Consider the following 12889-nt stretch of genomic DNA (forward strand, 5'->3'; position numbering starts at 1 on the left):
AGAGATCAGTTGTGCCCTGTATTTCACCTTGATCTTTAAAAACTAAAGTCTATTATTTGGGTAAAGCATTGTAAGCCCTCTTTTCAAGAGCAGTTTGCCAGCCTGTGCTTGCCCAAACATCTAGACTCTAGACTCTAGAGAGTAACTATAGAAAGCCAGCCAAGCTCCAAGATCTGCAAGAATCGTTAGCAACTGAGTATATTTCTATAAACCAATAAAGGTTTTTATATTTTGTTCATCTGTTACCCTTATGCTGTTGCCACTTTCACATTCAGTGTGTGTAGGTGGAGAGTATGAGATAACAGCTTCACAAATGAGAGTGGAAAAGGGCCGCTTTCCCTTTAAGGCAGTTTCATTCCCCAGGTCCCGCCTCCTTCCTGATTGACAAATCTACCCGAAGTCACATGATCTGCCTCTATTTGAAGGTCACAAAAAGCTGCTTCCTTTAGAGACAGAGGGGGAGAGAGAGAGCAAGAGGGAGAGTGAGTGAGAGAGAGTTAGTTCAAGCCAAAATGGCCGACAGAGTCTCTGCTGGTTTCTGAATATTTAAAATACAAATACAGAAAGACAAAAAGAAATCATTTTTTGGACCTTTTTTCATTTCCATTTCTACCTTGTATGCCTCAATTTGCTGGATTTAAGCACTGCTGCACTTTATGAGGTTGGTAAATATTTTCAATTTTTTAAAACCAATTGATTTATATGGATCTTGTCTAACCGTTTTCACTAATGGTGTTGCAAATCGACATTTGTCTAGCATAGAGTCTGGCTTCAGACATATCGTGAATCTGTGTAAATCAGACCCATGATGTACTTTTTGTTCGGCATTTTAGAAATGGAAAAGCCTTGGTAAAATATTTAGATTTTGAAATGATTTAATTGCACTTTTAATGTCTGTGACTTTCATCATCGTTTTTGTCTTGCCAATAAATAAAGCTGTAATTGGAAACTTGATATTTAGAAAGAGGATTTTAAAAAACACAGACCTCTCCCTGCCCCCTTAAATCTGCTGCAAAAATTTGCATAAATATAAATGGGTTTGCATTCTTTCGGCTGCTAAGGCCGACAAAGGATCTGGGAGGGCAAGTACTTCCACGGGAAAGCCTTTTTTTTTTTTTTTTTTTTTAAGCTAGGCCATTCTTCCTAGAGAGATGTAAAACCTAAAATGAGAACTGATACATTTTAAACATCAGGCTGGGGGCGAGTGAACGCCAGGAGGTTTGGGATTTGTAGATTCCCCTGGTTAAAAGCCTTGGGAGCAGTGTGTGGATCACCCCTCTTCTCTGCGCGCGCTCATTTGCACTGGATCTCTATGTGTTCTTAAATGTGCAGCCAGATGCGCTGTTATTTTGACTGTGGTTTGAACCAAACTGTAGGGCTAACTTGTAAACATAGTGTTTTACAGATATAACAGCTATCACCCTGATAAAGAATTATTTTTTTTATCAGGTTCTCCCTGGAGATTGGCCTTTGCCATTTCTCACAGATTACATTTTTTGTTTAATTTTATACAGATGAATTAGATTTTTTTTAGCACAAATTCAGCATCTGTGTGTGTTCGGTGGCCTGTTTGGCCATGTTTCCATTGTAAATTGGTCATTGAATGTCACATAAATAAGTAGCTGTCTGTGTTTGTACATATGTTACTTACCCCTGAAACTGTGTAGTGCCCTGAAGTTAAATTCCATTACTCCTAATGCAGGATTCTAGAAAGCCTGGAAGCAGGGAGGGAAGAAAGCTGAAAACTTGCTTTCTCAGAGCCACCTCCCCCTATCATTGTGAGAGTGTGATGTAATGCTTCTCGGTCTGGTGGGCTGAAAAGATTGTAGTTTGTGAGGTGGCGGGTAAACTGCCCCCACCCCCTGGGTAAATCACCCCACCCCCTCAGCACATCTCTGGCTCTGAGGCCTTGCTTTTTTTTTTTTTTCCCCCTAATTTGTATCCTGATTTATGCCTGGGAGTATTGGCATGAAAAAGAGACTGTTCTTCTAAATCTGTTACAAAGTATAGTTTAGAAAGATTTTTAAAATATGCAAATAGATTGAATTGTCATATCCCCATCATTAAATATATAGACTTAGATTAAAGCTAATTAGGCATAAATGGAATAATTTTGATCAGAAGGAGCATTGGTTGTTTTGTTGTTCTTTGTTATTAATCTAATTACAAGATGCTTGCTGGATCTGAAAGTGTTAAAAAAAACATGGGGAAAAATGCTGGACCATTTGAAAATTTGACAGTCTAGAAGAGGGTGTATAGTGCTTTCAGAAGCTTTATTCTCTGTTGAAATGGATTGGCCTGTTGTGTTGAAAATGGCCTGTTTCTTTAGCCAATTATGTGTAGATGAAGGGACTTGCACGCTAACTTAACAAAAAGACTTTCTATTTAAATATATAAAGATAATTAAAATGCTCTGTCTCTAAAGAACAAGTATTTTATTATTTTTCTAAAATATTATATTCTTTTCTACATAAGTAGTAAAGCAATGGTTTGAATTCAGTGTAAATTTTTTGGTGGTACAAGTTCAGCTTTTGTGTAAGAAGGATCGGAAATATTACATTAGAGTGGTAGTCCGGAACAAATTTGTCTCTTTAAAAATTTTTTTTACAGCTTTAATTTAAAGGAAAGGACAGAAATTGCCATAGTGATAGGGAGTGTTGCTTTGTAGTGGACCTTGGGAAAATCAGAGCTCTGATTTTGCTGCTGTTTTCCTGAAAATGACAGTGCCTATTTGGGCCTTTGCTTGTTAGATGATTCATTTTACATTCATTTCCAAAGTTGATCTTACAAAAAGAGTGAGAAAAATCTAGGCTTTCCATATATTGCCATTAGCTTTTTTGTGTGTGTGAACTGTGTCAATATGTGAATAGCAGGTTAATTCACTTTGCAGAGCGAGGAACCAGAAACAGGGTGCCTACTCTCTTAGGCAAGAAAGAGAATGATATAATGAACATTGACAAATGCTCTCTAATTCTTGAAATGTTTTTTATAAATATTCTTTTCTCCTAGGCAGGTTGAAAAGTGAGATAAATAAGACCCGGTTTCACATTAAATGTATGGCTCTATTGAGTTTCAGAAGCTCAGCTGCCATTTTGGATCTAAGTTCCTGCAGAGCCAATCTTTATGGCATACCAAAACTATGGTAATTCAGAAGCAAATGAAAATGAGTAATAAATCAAGTGTGCAGATGGATAGTATCTAATTTGTGCTTTTTGCTGAAGTTTCTTTCTGTTAAGTAGTGTAAAATGAAGCTTTAAAAACTTTTAAGATGTGGCTGATCCTGTGAATAGCAAAATACCGGCATATGAGAACTGTAATATTGTGGTATTTGAAAAAGAGATGGCATATACAAAGGAAGTTTCTTACTGGGGAAAATGAACATAATCCTTATTAAAGTTCTTCCCTCCCCCATCCATATTTCCTTATGCTAGATCTACTTGTGATGTTATAGTAATGTCATTATTCACAGCACTGCTCTGTCTCAGAAAAAAAGTGTCACAGATTCCTTATTAAGATTTTACTGAAACTTCACAAAAAATTGGTAACGCTTATCTATCAGAAGGTGGTATCTTATTTTTAAACTGTTTTTTAGTCTTTACATCTAGATGCCCAAGAGGAAGCATTGGCAACTTCGATATATGGCACCAACTCAACTCTGTTGTTCAGCTTGGAATGGCCATTTGTTACTCTCTATCACCACTAACGCAATCCTTTAAAAATAAACTTTTCAGCCAGACCGGGCGGTGGCGCAGTGGATAGAGCGTCTAACTGGGATGCAGAGAACCCAGGTTCGAGGCCCTGAGGTCGCCAGCTTGAGCGAGGGCTCATCTGGTTTGAGCAAAAGCTCACCAGCTTGAGCCCAAGGTTGCTGGCTCGAGCAAGGGGTTACTCGGTCTGCTGAAGGCCCGCGGTCAAGGCACGAATGAGAAGGCAATCAATGAACAATTAAGGTGTTGCAATGAGCAATGAAAAACTAATGATTGATGCTTCTCATCTCTCCATTCCTGTCTGTCTGTCTCTGTCTATCCCTCTCTCTGACTCTCTCTGTCTCTGTAAAAAAATAAATAAATAAAAATAAACTTTTAAAATTCAAATAAAGACTTCTAAGGCTTTTCCAGTTCTTCAACTGTATGAGCGACACTAAAAGAGTGATGTGAGGATGAGAGCTTCAGGTTCTACAGAGCCAGCCTAGCAGATAACAGTAGTAAGGGTTGGGTCTCACCCTATCCAACTGCCCCATGACTGAAAAGATTTGAAGAAATTTAATTTTTCTAACTCAGTATAATCGCTGACCTTCTGAATTGTAAACTGTGCAAGGCCTGAGGCAACACAGATGAATGTACTTTGTCCCTACCCTCCAGGAGTACCAATCTAGCAGGATGATACTCAGGTAAAGAGGTTAACAACTTGGTTGTATATGTACAGTAGTTAGAATAATAGGTACAGAAGTATCCTGAGTATCTGCATTAAGAAAGTCCTTATTTAAAGAAGCCAAGTAACTATCCCTTATTAATTTTTAGTCATGATTTGGATATTAGATTTTTCTTAAGTGAAGCATGTGACTTGGGGTTTCTGACCATTGGCTAGGGAAAGGGACAGCATATGCTAATTGCTTCCTAGTACAGTCTTATTCCTGAATTTACACTAATGTGACTTCCCTCACCTGCTTCTTGTGATTTAGACTGGTGGTAGAGTGAGGTGGGGTGAACTAAAGCCACTTTGCCTGAAAAGGGATTTAACCTGTGACAGTGACATTTTAAAATGTTCTCCTTTCTTCCTTCCTTCCTGTATATATTCATTCAGCTATTATTTATTATTCCCTGGTGTGTGTCAGGTGCTGGGGAATCCAAGAATTTGGTTGGACCATCACCCTTAACAGCCATTTGATTCATGTGGAAATGTTTGTCATCTAGTGACTAACCTACTGCTTGGGGTTATGACTAGGATAAGGACCTTTCACTTGATGGTCACTTTACTAATAATTGGGAAATGAATGGTAATTTTTGCTTCTAGTAGTTCTAGAAACTTCCATTTAATGTTGGACCTGATAGTCACTTTATCCATCTTCTTTAACCCTACATAAGTATCTCCTCCAATTTACCTTTTGAATTGTCTCAGAGAACCTTGAAACCTGAGTTACCTCCCTAGTTACTTTATAACATTCCTCAGTTTTACTTTTTAATACCCCTAATTGTATCACCATCTGAAATTATGTTATTTGTGTTGCATCAGTCCCCACTAAACCATAGGCTTTCAGGAGAGCAGACTTTGTTTTTCTCATTGTTCAATCCCCAGCATATAGGACATGGCTTAGCAGGAATAAGTGCTCAAAAAAAAAAGGTATGAGTTAATTCTGAGTTACAAGGTCACCAGGACCAGCTACATGACCATAAGCCCCTGTTTCTTCATCAGTAAAATGTGAAGCATAAAGGAAATGCTGTATGGAAGGGCCAGCACCTACTCTTGTTGCTTAGTGTTTCCTTCCCCTTTATTAAATAAACCAGAAAGGTTTTTATGTTCCCACAGATACCTACCTCCATTCTTTCTCATGGCTCCCTGATCATGATGTTCACTGATTGTACAACTTCAGCCTGGACAAGGACAGAAGCAGTGCTGAGCCTTTTGTTTTATTAAAGTCCCTACATTTCTGTGGTCTGATGTTCTCTCTTCAGGCTCTACAGTTTCCTTTAGGTTCTTTGTTGTGATGTATCCACATTTTGTTTGGCTGCTTTTCATGCATTCTGTGTTTTGCATCAAAATGTTCTCAACAGTTTCAGATGAATTGCCAAAGGGAACACAGAATACAGTGTTTTCCCTTCATCTTGATTATTCCAAGCCTACTCATATCAGTTCTATTTATTTAATCAAACTATTAATAGGTTTGACCAAAAGACAGATAAAATGAGAATTTAGTTCATTTGCCCACTTTATACAGTGCTATTGATTTATTAATTTTATAGAAATGACTTTCGTTCACTGACCTTGGAATTTGTTGTTTTTCTTCCCAGTTATTATATATTTACTCATTTACTTAGCAAATAATTATTGACTACCTATTACATGCCATATGTTGACATAAGTGCTTGCATAGGAGTAGCATGAAGCTTTTCTCCAGGCACCATTGCTAAAGTTAGAAAGAATATGAATGCAAGGAGGTTAGCCAGTACTTGGGTTATTGTGTGATTTTAAAGGAGGTACACCCAACCCTACCAGTTGTGCGAGGGCCCTGAGGCAAGAGAGGATACTGGAATATTTGGAGAACTGCATATTGAGTACTTGGACATGGTTGGAGTGTGATGCGTGTAAGAGAAAGGATGATCTGAAAAATAAGAAGTGAAGCTGAATAGGTAAACACTGGCCAGATGCAGAAGTGCCTATAAGCCATGTTTGGAAGTTTTTTGTATTTTTCTGAAGTTGGAAACGGGGAGGCAGTCAGACAGACTCCCGCATGCGCCCGACCGGGATCCACCCAGCATGCCCACCAGGGGGGCGATGCTCTGCCCATCTGGGGCGTCACTCTGTTGCAACGAGAGCCATTCTAGCACCTGAGGCAGAGGCCACAGAGCCATCCTCAGCGCCCGGGCCAACTTTGCTCCAGTGGAGCCTTGGCTGCGGGAGGGGAAGAGAGAGACAGAGAGGAAGGAGAGGGGGAGGGGTGGAGAAGCAGATGGGCGCTTCTCCTGTGTGCCCTGGCCGGGGATCGAACCCGGGACTCCCGCACGCCAGGCTGATGCTCTACCACTGAGCCAACTGACCAGGGCCTGGAAGTCTTTTTAACTTGAGAATAATTGAACAGTTTTGAGCATGAACTTCATCTGTTCAGAATGGATTTTTAATAAAAGATGACTTCTAGTTGCACTATAGAAAATGGCTTGAGGCGTGAGTGTCAGACCAGATGGTATTGTGGTAATCTCAAGTTTAACAGTGGCTTGCCTGGACTGACAGTTGGGAAGTTGGGAAGAAGTGGGTAAATCCAGAGACATTTAGGTAGATGGTTTCACAGGACCTGATCATTAAGTTTGAGAAGTGAGAAGATGTGGGTTGAGAAAATTAAAGATGATACCTCTGTCTCTGACCAGAGCTATTGGTGGGAAGGTGGTTCCATTCACTGAGTTAGGGTCCATTTAGACAGGACATATGCGGGGTTGAGATAATGAGTTCAATTTTGGAGTTACTGAATCTTGGGATTCATAATGAATTCAGTAGGGGTCTGGAGTAATTAGCTATCTGACTGGAGATAAAAATTTGAGAATCATCAGTAGTCCTAAGTTTATCAAGATTTTTTTTTTTTTAAGTTGATTTCTTTGGTAAAATGTTCAGTGACGGTAGTGTGTAGTGCAAGGTGCTATCAGGTGCTGTTATGGGGACACAATCTTACAGAAAAGATAGGCCACTTACCCCTGGTACCTCAGTGGTTGCCATGAGAAATTCCAAAAGTTTGAGGGCAGAGAAAGACTAATGTTAGCCAGATTGATCAGAGAGGCTTTATGAGGACCTTGTATTTGAGCTGAGCCTTAGTTGGGGCAGAATTGTGAGGACAGGACATTTTAGCTAGGCAGGGGTCTCAAACTCGCTGCCCGCATGCGGCCCGCCCACCATTTTGTGCGGCCCGCAGACTAATCAAACTTCGTGGATTAGTCTGCGGGCCAGTCTGCGGCCGCACAAAATTGGTGGGCGGGCCACGAGTTTGAGACCCCTGAGCTAGAGGATTAGTTGTGTTCAGGGAGGATTGCTGTGTACAAGAGTGCTGGGGTACCTGCTGTGCAGTGTGAATTGCCATGGTAGACAGTTGGGGACCTGTTAAAAATTTGACAGCAACATGACCAAAGTGGTATTTTGAGAAGACTAAAATGGCAGTGGGCTAAAGGAATACTGGGGGTGGGAGTGTGGAGGGCAGTGGGGAGAATTTAAAGTTAGGCAGGTCTGTTAAGAGGCTACAGCAAAAGAACTCTTATGAATGATCTTGTTATAAGACTGTGGCAGTGGGCTAGAAAAGGGACCAGAGACTCCAGGTATTCAAGGTGAATGATGGGAATATTCAACAAATGAAAATGAGGAATTACAGGTCAGACATTCTGAGTTTAAGAAGTTGGTGGGACTTCAGATGGATCTGTTTGGTAAGCATCTGACAATGTGGAGCTGAAGCTTGAGAAAGAGGTCAAAGTGGAGATAAAGAATTGGAAGTCATCCACATAGACATGATAGTTGAAGCCAAGAGAGTGGATGAGGTCACCATGGAAGTATAGAGAATGAGAAAGAAAACTGAGAACTGGGCCATGGGGACAGGAAGAGAAAGAGGACCCGGGAAAGGAGTGAAATAAAGGTGGTTGTGTAGGACAGTTAGTAATAGTTACTGAAAATGAGGAAAGGACTTCTCACTCTCAGAAGTGGTCAGCAGGTTTTGATGCTGCACAGAAGAACAAGTATTTGGTTATGGCAGTGTTCCTAAACCTGGTAGTGGGATGTGTTCCTGTGGGAAAGATTTGGGAATCATTAGGTTATGCCAGCATCGTTCAGTAGAAATAGAGTGGAAGAGACATGTGTTTGTTATTTTACATTAAATAGGTGTAAAATAAGTTACAATTGAATTTAACTCAATTTTTAAATTTTTTCTTGATTGATTTTAGAGAGACAAGAGAATGGAGGGGGATAGGGAGAGAGAAGCCTTCATTTGTTGTTCCACTTAGTTGTGCATTCACTGGTTACTTCTCATATGTTCCCTGACCAGGGATCAAACCTGCAACCTTGGTATTTCAGGACAACACTCTAACCAGCTGCGCTAACTGACCAGGGGCTGAACTTAATTTTAATATTTTTTAACCCAGTATGCACAATATTGTCAATTCAGTGTGATTGATACACAAATATTGAGATAGTTGACATTTTTAAAATACTAAGTCTTTGAAATCTGATGTGTATTTTATTTTATTTTTATTTATTTTTTGCAAGAGAGAAAGAGAGAGACAGTTGGGTCACTTTAGTTGTTCATTGATTGCTTCTCATATGTGCCTTGACTGAGGTGGGGGCTCAAGTTAAACCAATGATCCCTTCCTTGCTCAAGACGGCAACTTTGGGCTCAAGCCGGTGACCCCGCACTCAAGCTTGCAAGCCTGTACTAAAGCTGCATGAGCCCGCACTCAAGGCAGTGACCTTCGGATTTTGAACTTGGAACCTCAGCATCCCAGGTTGATGCTCTATCCTCTGTGCCACCACCAGTCAGGCTCTGATGTGTATTTTATTATACCACATATACTACATTTTAGTTTGAACACAATTTTTTTTTTGGGAATGCTTAATCTGTATCTAGAGCTCATAACATTTATAGTTGAAAAACTATATTCACATATCAAAGTTTTTCCAAACATACAAAAGTTTTCCAGTAATGGAAATAAGTATCAATTTAAAATTTAAGTTAATTAAACTAAAGTAGAATTGAAAATTCAGTTTCTTGGTCATTTTAGTCTTGTTACGAGTGCACACTAGCCATGTGTGGCTACCATATTGGACAGTACAGGGTTATGCAAAGTAAAATAGGTTACCTTACAATTAATGTGCCCTTTGAAAATAGCCAAAGTATCACAGAGAATTCTTACCATCACAAAACATTTCACAGGATTAGTATTTCTTGGAACACCTGTTGGCCTATGCTAATGGTATTTTTAGAATTGGAAGGGTCAGATCCTAACTTTGCATATGAGGAGATGAACCTTTTATGAAAGTGTACAGATTCCAAAATTTAAAATAGGAATTAAAAAAAAAATTTGGCCTGACCAAGTGATGGCACAATGTATAGAGTGCTGACCTGATATGCTAAGGACCCAGGTTCGAAACTGCCAGCTTGAATGCAGGCTCACCAGCTTTAGTGTGGGATTACTGGCTTGAGCAAGGGGTCAGCTGGAACCCCTTAGTCAAGGCATGTATAAGGAAGCAATCAATGAACAACTGAAGTGCTGCAACTATGAGTTGATGCTTCTCGTCTGTCTCTCTTTCTCTCAAAAAAAATTGTTTGGTTTTTTTGGGCTATGGTCAGCAGGCTAGTAGTATATTGATATAAGCCCTTAAAACATACTGGTTTGTGTCAGTTCAGAAATACGCTAGATGCAGAGGGTTACATTTTAAAACAGATTCGGTTGGATGGGAGTATTCCCCACCCCTTTTTGAGCTTGTGGAGTCAGTGACATGGTGCTCCAGGTGGGGAGATAAGAAATTAAGGTTTGAATGTTGTCAGAGCATTCAGTCTGTGGTTCCAACCTTCCCAACACATCCTGACTAATACTACAAGACCAAAGGCCTGGTTATTTTGTGCTTTTATCTCACTTCTTTTTGATGATATGCAGGCAGCTTGACCTTAGACTGTTTACACTCATTTTATATTTCTTGCCATCCTGGGCCAGTATAATATTTACTAAATATGGATGGTTTATAAAAAGGTTCAGAGATTTTTATTTAATCATCACATTGGTTTATTCTGCCTTGTAGTTACTAATTAGACCTTCCAAGTTCAGGTATACCTTGTTTTATTGTGCTTACCTCTATTGTGCTTCACAGATGTTGCATTTTTTACAAATTGAAGGCAAGACCCTCCACAAAAAAGATTACAACTTGCTTTTACAAGTGAGACTCATTTTATTGTGGGGGTCTAGAATCGAACCCACAATATCTCCAAAGGATGCCTGTAATAACCAGTAAAGAGAAATAATCTTGAATTGTGCTTGGGAACTAAACCTTATTCACACTGGAGAGTAAGTGTTGGTTTTTGATTGTTGCACAATTTAATTTTAGCTGACAATAGTTTATTTTTCCCTCTTAAGAGTTTGGGTGTCAGCTATTCTGTGATGTCCTGGTTGTTTTTTTGTTGTTTTTAATCAATATGAAAATGTCTTACATTTTTGTTTTCCTTTAGAAGTACATTTTGGTTACCTATCTATGCCTTTGTTAAAACCAGACTATATAGTGGTGAACTTAGTATCTTTAAGGCCTTACTAAGTAAGGAGTCTTAGCAGAAGATGCCTCACTGCCTCTCCCAGGAGCCCAGAGTGCCAAGTTTTGTATTTCTCAGTGCCATTGTTTCTTTTGCTTACAGAAAATAATTGCTGTTCTTTTTATGCCCAGAAGTTTCTATTTATAAGCTGAAGTTAGACAAATAATTGTGTTAGAACAGTGGTTTTCAAACTTTTTGATTGGATCTAAAATAAGACATAATTTGCACTGAGATCTTGTGCATACATGAATGTATACACTGAAGCAAAGGTATTTTACTTTCTGATACTATGTGTAATATATTCTGATATATTCTATTCAAGTTCATTTTGTAAAACAAAACAAAAACCAAAAGAGCTGATTATCCTATCCCACTAAATTGATTTTATGATTCACTAAGGGTTGTTTCACTGAGGTTTGAAGATTTAAGACTTATGAGTTGCCATATTCCAGGATATGATCCCCAGTTTTGCTTATTTTGAAAATCAAATTATCACTCTATTCAGTTACCACAGCAACCAAATTTATTAGCAGTTTTTTTTAAGTTAATTTCTTTAACATGGGAGATGAAGACTTTTGATAATCAAAATGTGGTCTTTCCTCTCCAAAGCATTTCATGTGGATCAAAAGGAGCTGGCCATCCATATTGAGGAATGGATACTTATGTTTTTCCCCAGATTTTTTAGAAACTTAAGTAGAAAACACCCTTTTACCAGATTGTATATTTCTTCTTGGAAGAGCCCAATAGAAAATACTGCCATACTCTTATTTTTGGAGGGGAATGTTATTCCTCACTCTTTTTCCAGGTTTCACGAAGATAAGTCTCCATTATTAACACATTCTGTTTTCAGACACATAGCAATACATTTGATTAGTTCCATATTTCCCACTGTTTCATGGAGTACTAATAGGTTTGCCTGCAAAAAAAAGGGTTCTTTTCCTGATTAGGCTGAATTAAACTGGTCTTTGCTTACTATAGGACTTACAGTCTTTAATATGCTAACGTGCATTGGAAATCTTAAGCCATATATATATCTAAAATCTTAAATGTTTCAGGTTTGTTTGTTTTTTAGGCTCAATTTGGGGAAATGCATGGTTAGCTTCCCACTTCAATTATTACTTTCTAAAACTACCTCCTAGTGAAGCAAGCTGGATTTGGCAATTTCCCAAGTCTCTTCAGACACTTTAACATGATATTTCCCAGACTTAGGTTTCAGGGGACTATAATATTGCAAAAGCAATATTGGGATCCAACATTAGTTACCAGTTTTAAATTAGCCAAAGAAAGTCCTTTTTTAAACCCACCATTTATAATAATTATTTCAAAGAAAAAACTAAAGTTCAGCATTTGGGAAGCCTATCTTAATTATAGACCATCTCTTAGCACGTTTTACTATTAATTGTGTGCTTGCTGGTTTTTATTAATCTTACAAGTAGGAATAAACCTTACTTCAAGTTCTGGAACTACTTTACTGTATTCTTACCTATTGACTACAGTGATAAGGGTTTCAATGACTCAAGCTTTTAAAAATATTGCTTTGTTCGCTTTGACCTCACTGTAAACAGATAACCATTCTACTTTAATGTAAGAAAAAAAAACAACAAGCCAACTCTGTTATGTGCTGAGCAGTTGTAGAAGCTAAAAAAATGTGTCTGATTTAATGAGGTAGTCATGATGATTATGTAAAAGTGGCAGGTAGGTCACAGAACTAAATAACATTACTTATTTATGTTTTTGCTAGCCTGTTGGGTCTTTATGAGTTTGAATAGTGGCCATAACAGATGTTTTGTCATATTATGTACATTTTTATTTTTATGTCTACCATCCCACTTTCACATTTTAAGTAACTAAAAGTTCTTAAATCCAGCAGCCCCACATAAAATGCCCCCTCTGTCTTTTTTCATCGAG

At 38.6% G+C, this 12889-nt stretch overlaps 1 protein-coding gene across 4 annotated transcripts in view; it reads left to right on the plus strand.

The window, feature by feature from the left end:
- The window catches only part of TNRC6B (trinucleotide repeat containing adaptor 6B), a 286705-nt gene that overhangs the window by 133979 nt on the left and 139837 nt on the right, over window positions 1-12889 (plus strand). Inside the window, exon 1 of one of the 4 annotated variants that reach the window (XM_066358475.1) lies at window positions 465-661. The exons of the other annotated variants lie outside the window; for them this stretch is intronic. Within the exon in view, the coding sequence (XP_066214572.1) occupies window positions 657-661 (5 nt within the window). The 5' untranslated portion in view covers window positions 465-656. Of the gene's footprint in view, window positions 1-464; window positions 662-12889 lie in introns of those variants that run through there. 4 annotated transcript variants of the gene reach the window in all.

This window comes from Saccopteryx leptura, chromosome 1 (assembly GCF_036850995.1).
Source record: "Saccopteryx leptura isolate mSacLep1 chromosome 1, mSacLep1_pri_phased_curated, whole genome shotgun sequence".
NCBI lineage: Eukaryota > Metazoa > Chordata > Mammalia > Chiroptera > Emballonuridae > Saccopteryx > Saccopteryx leptura.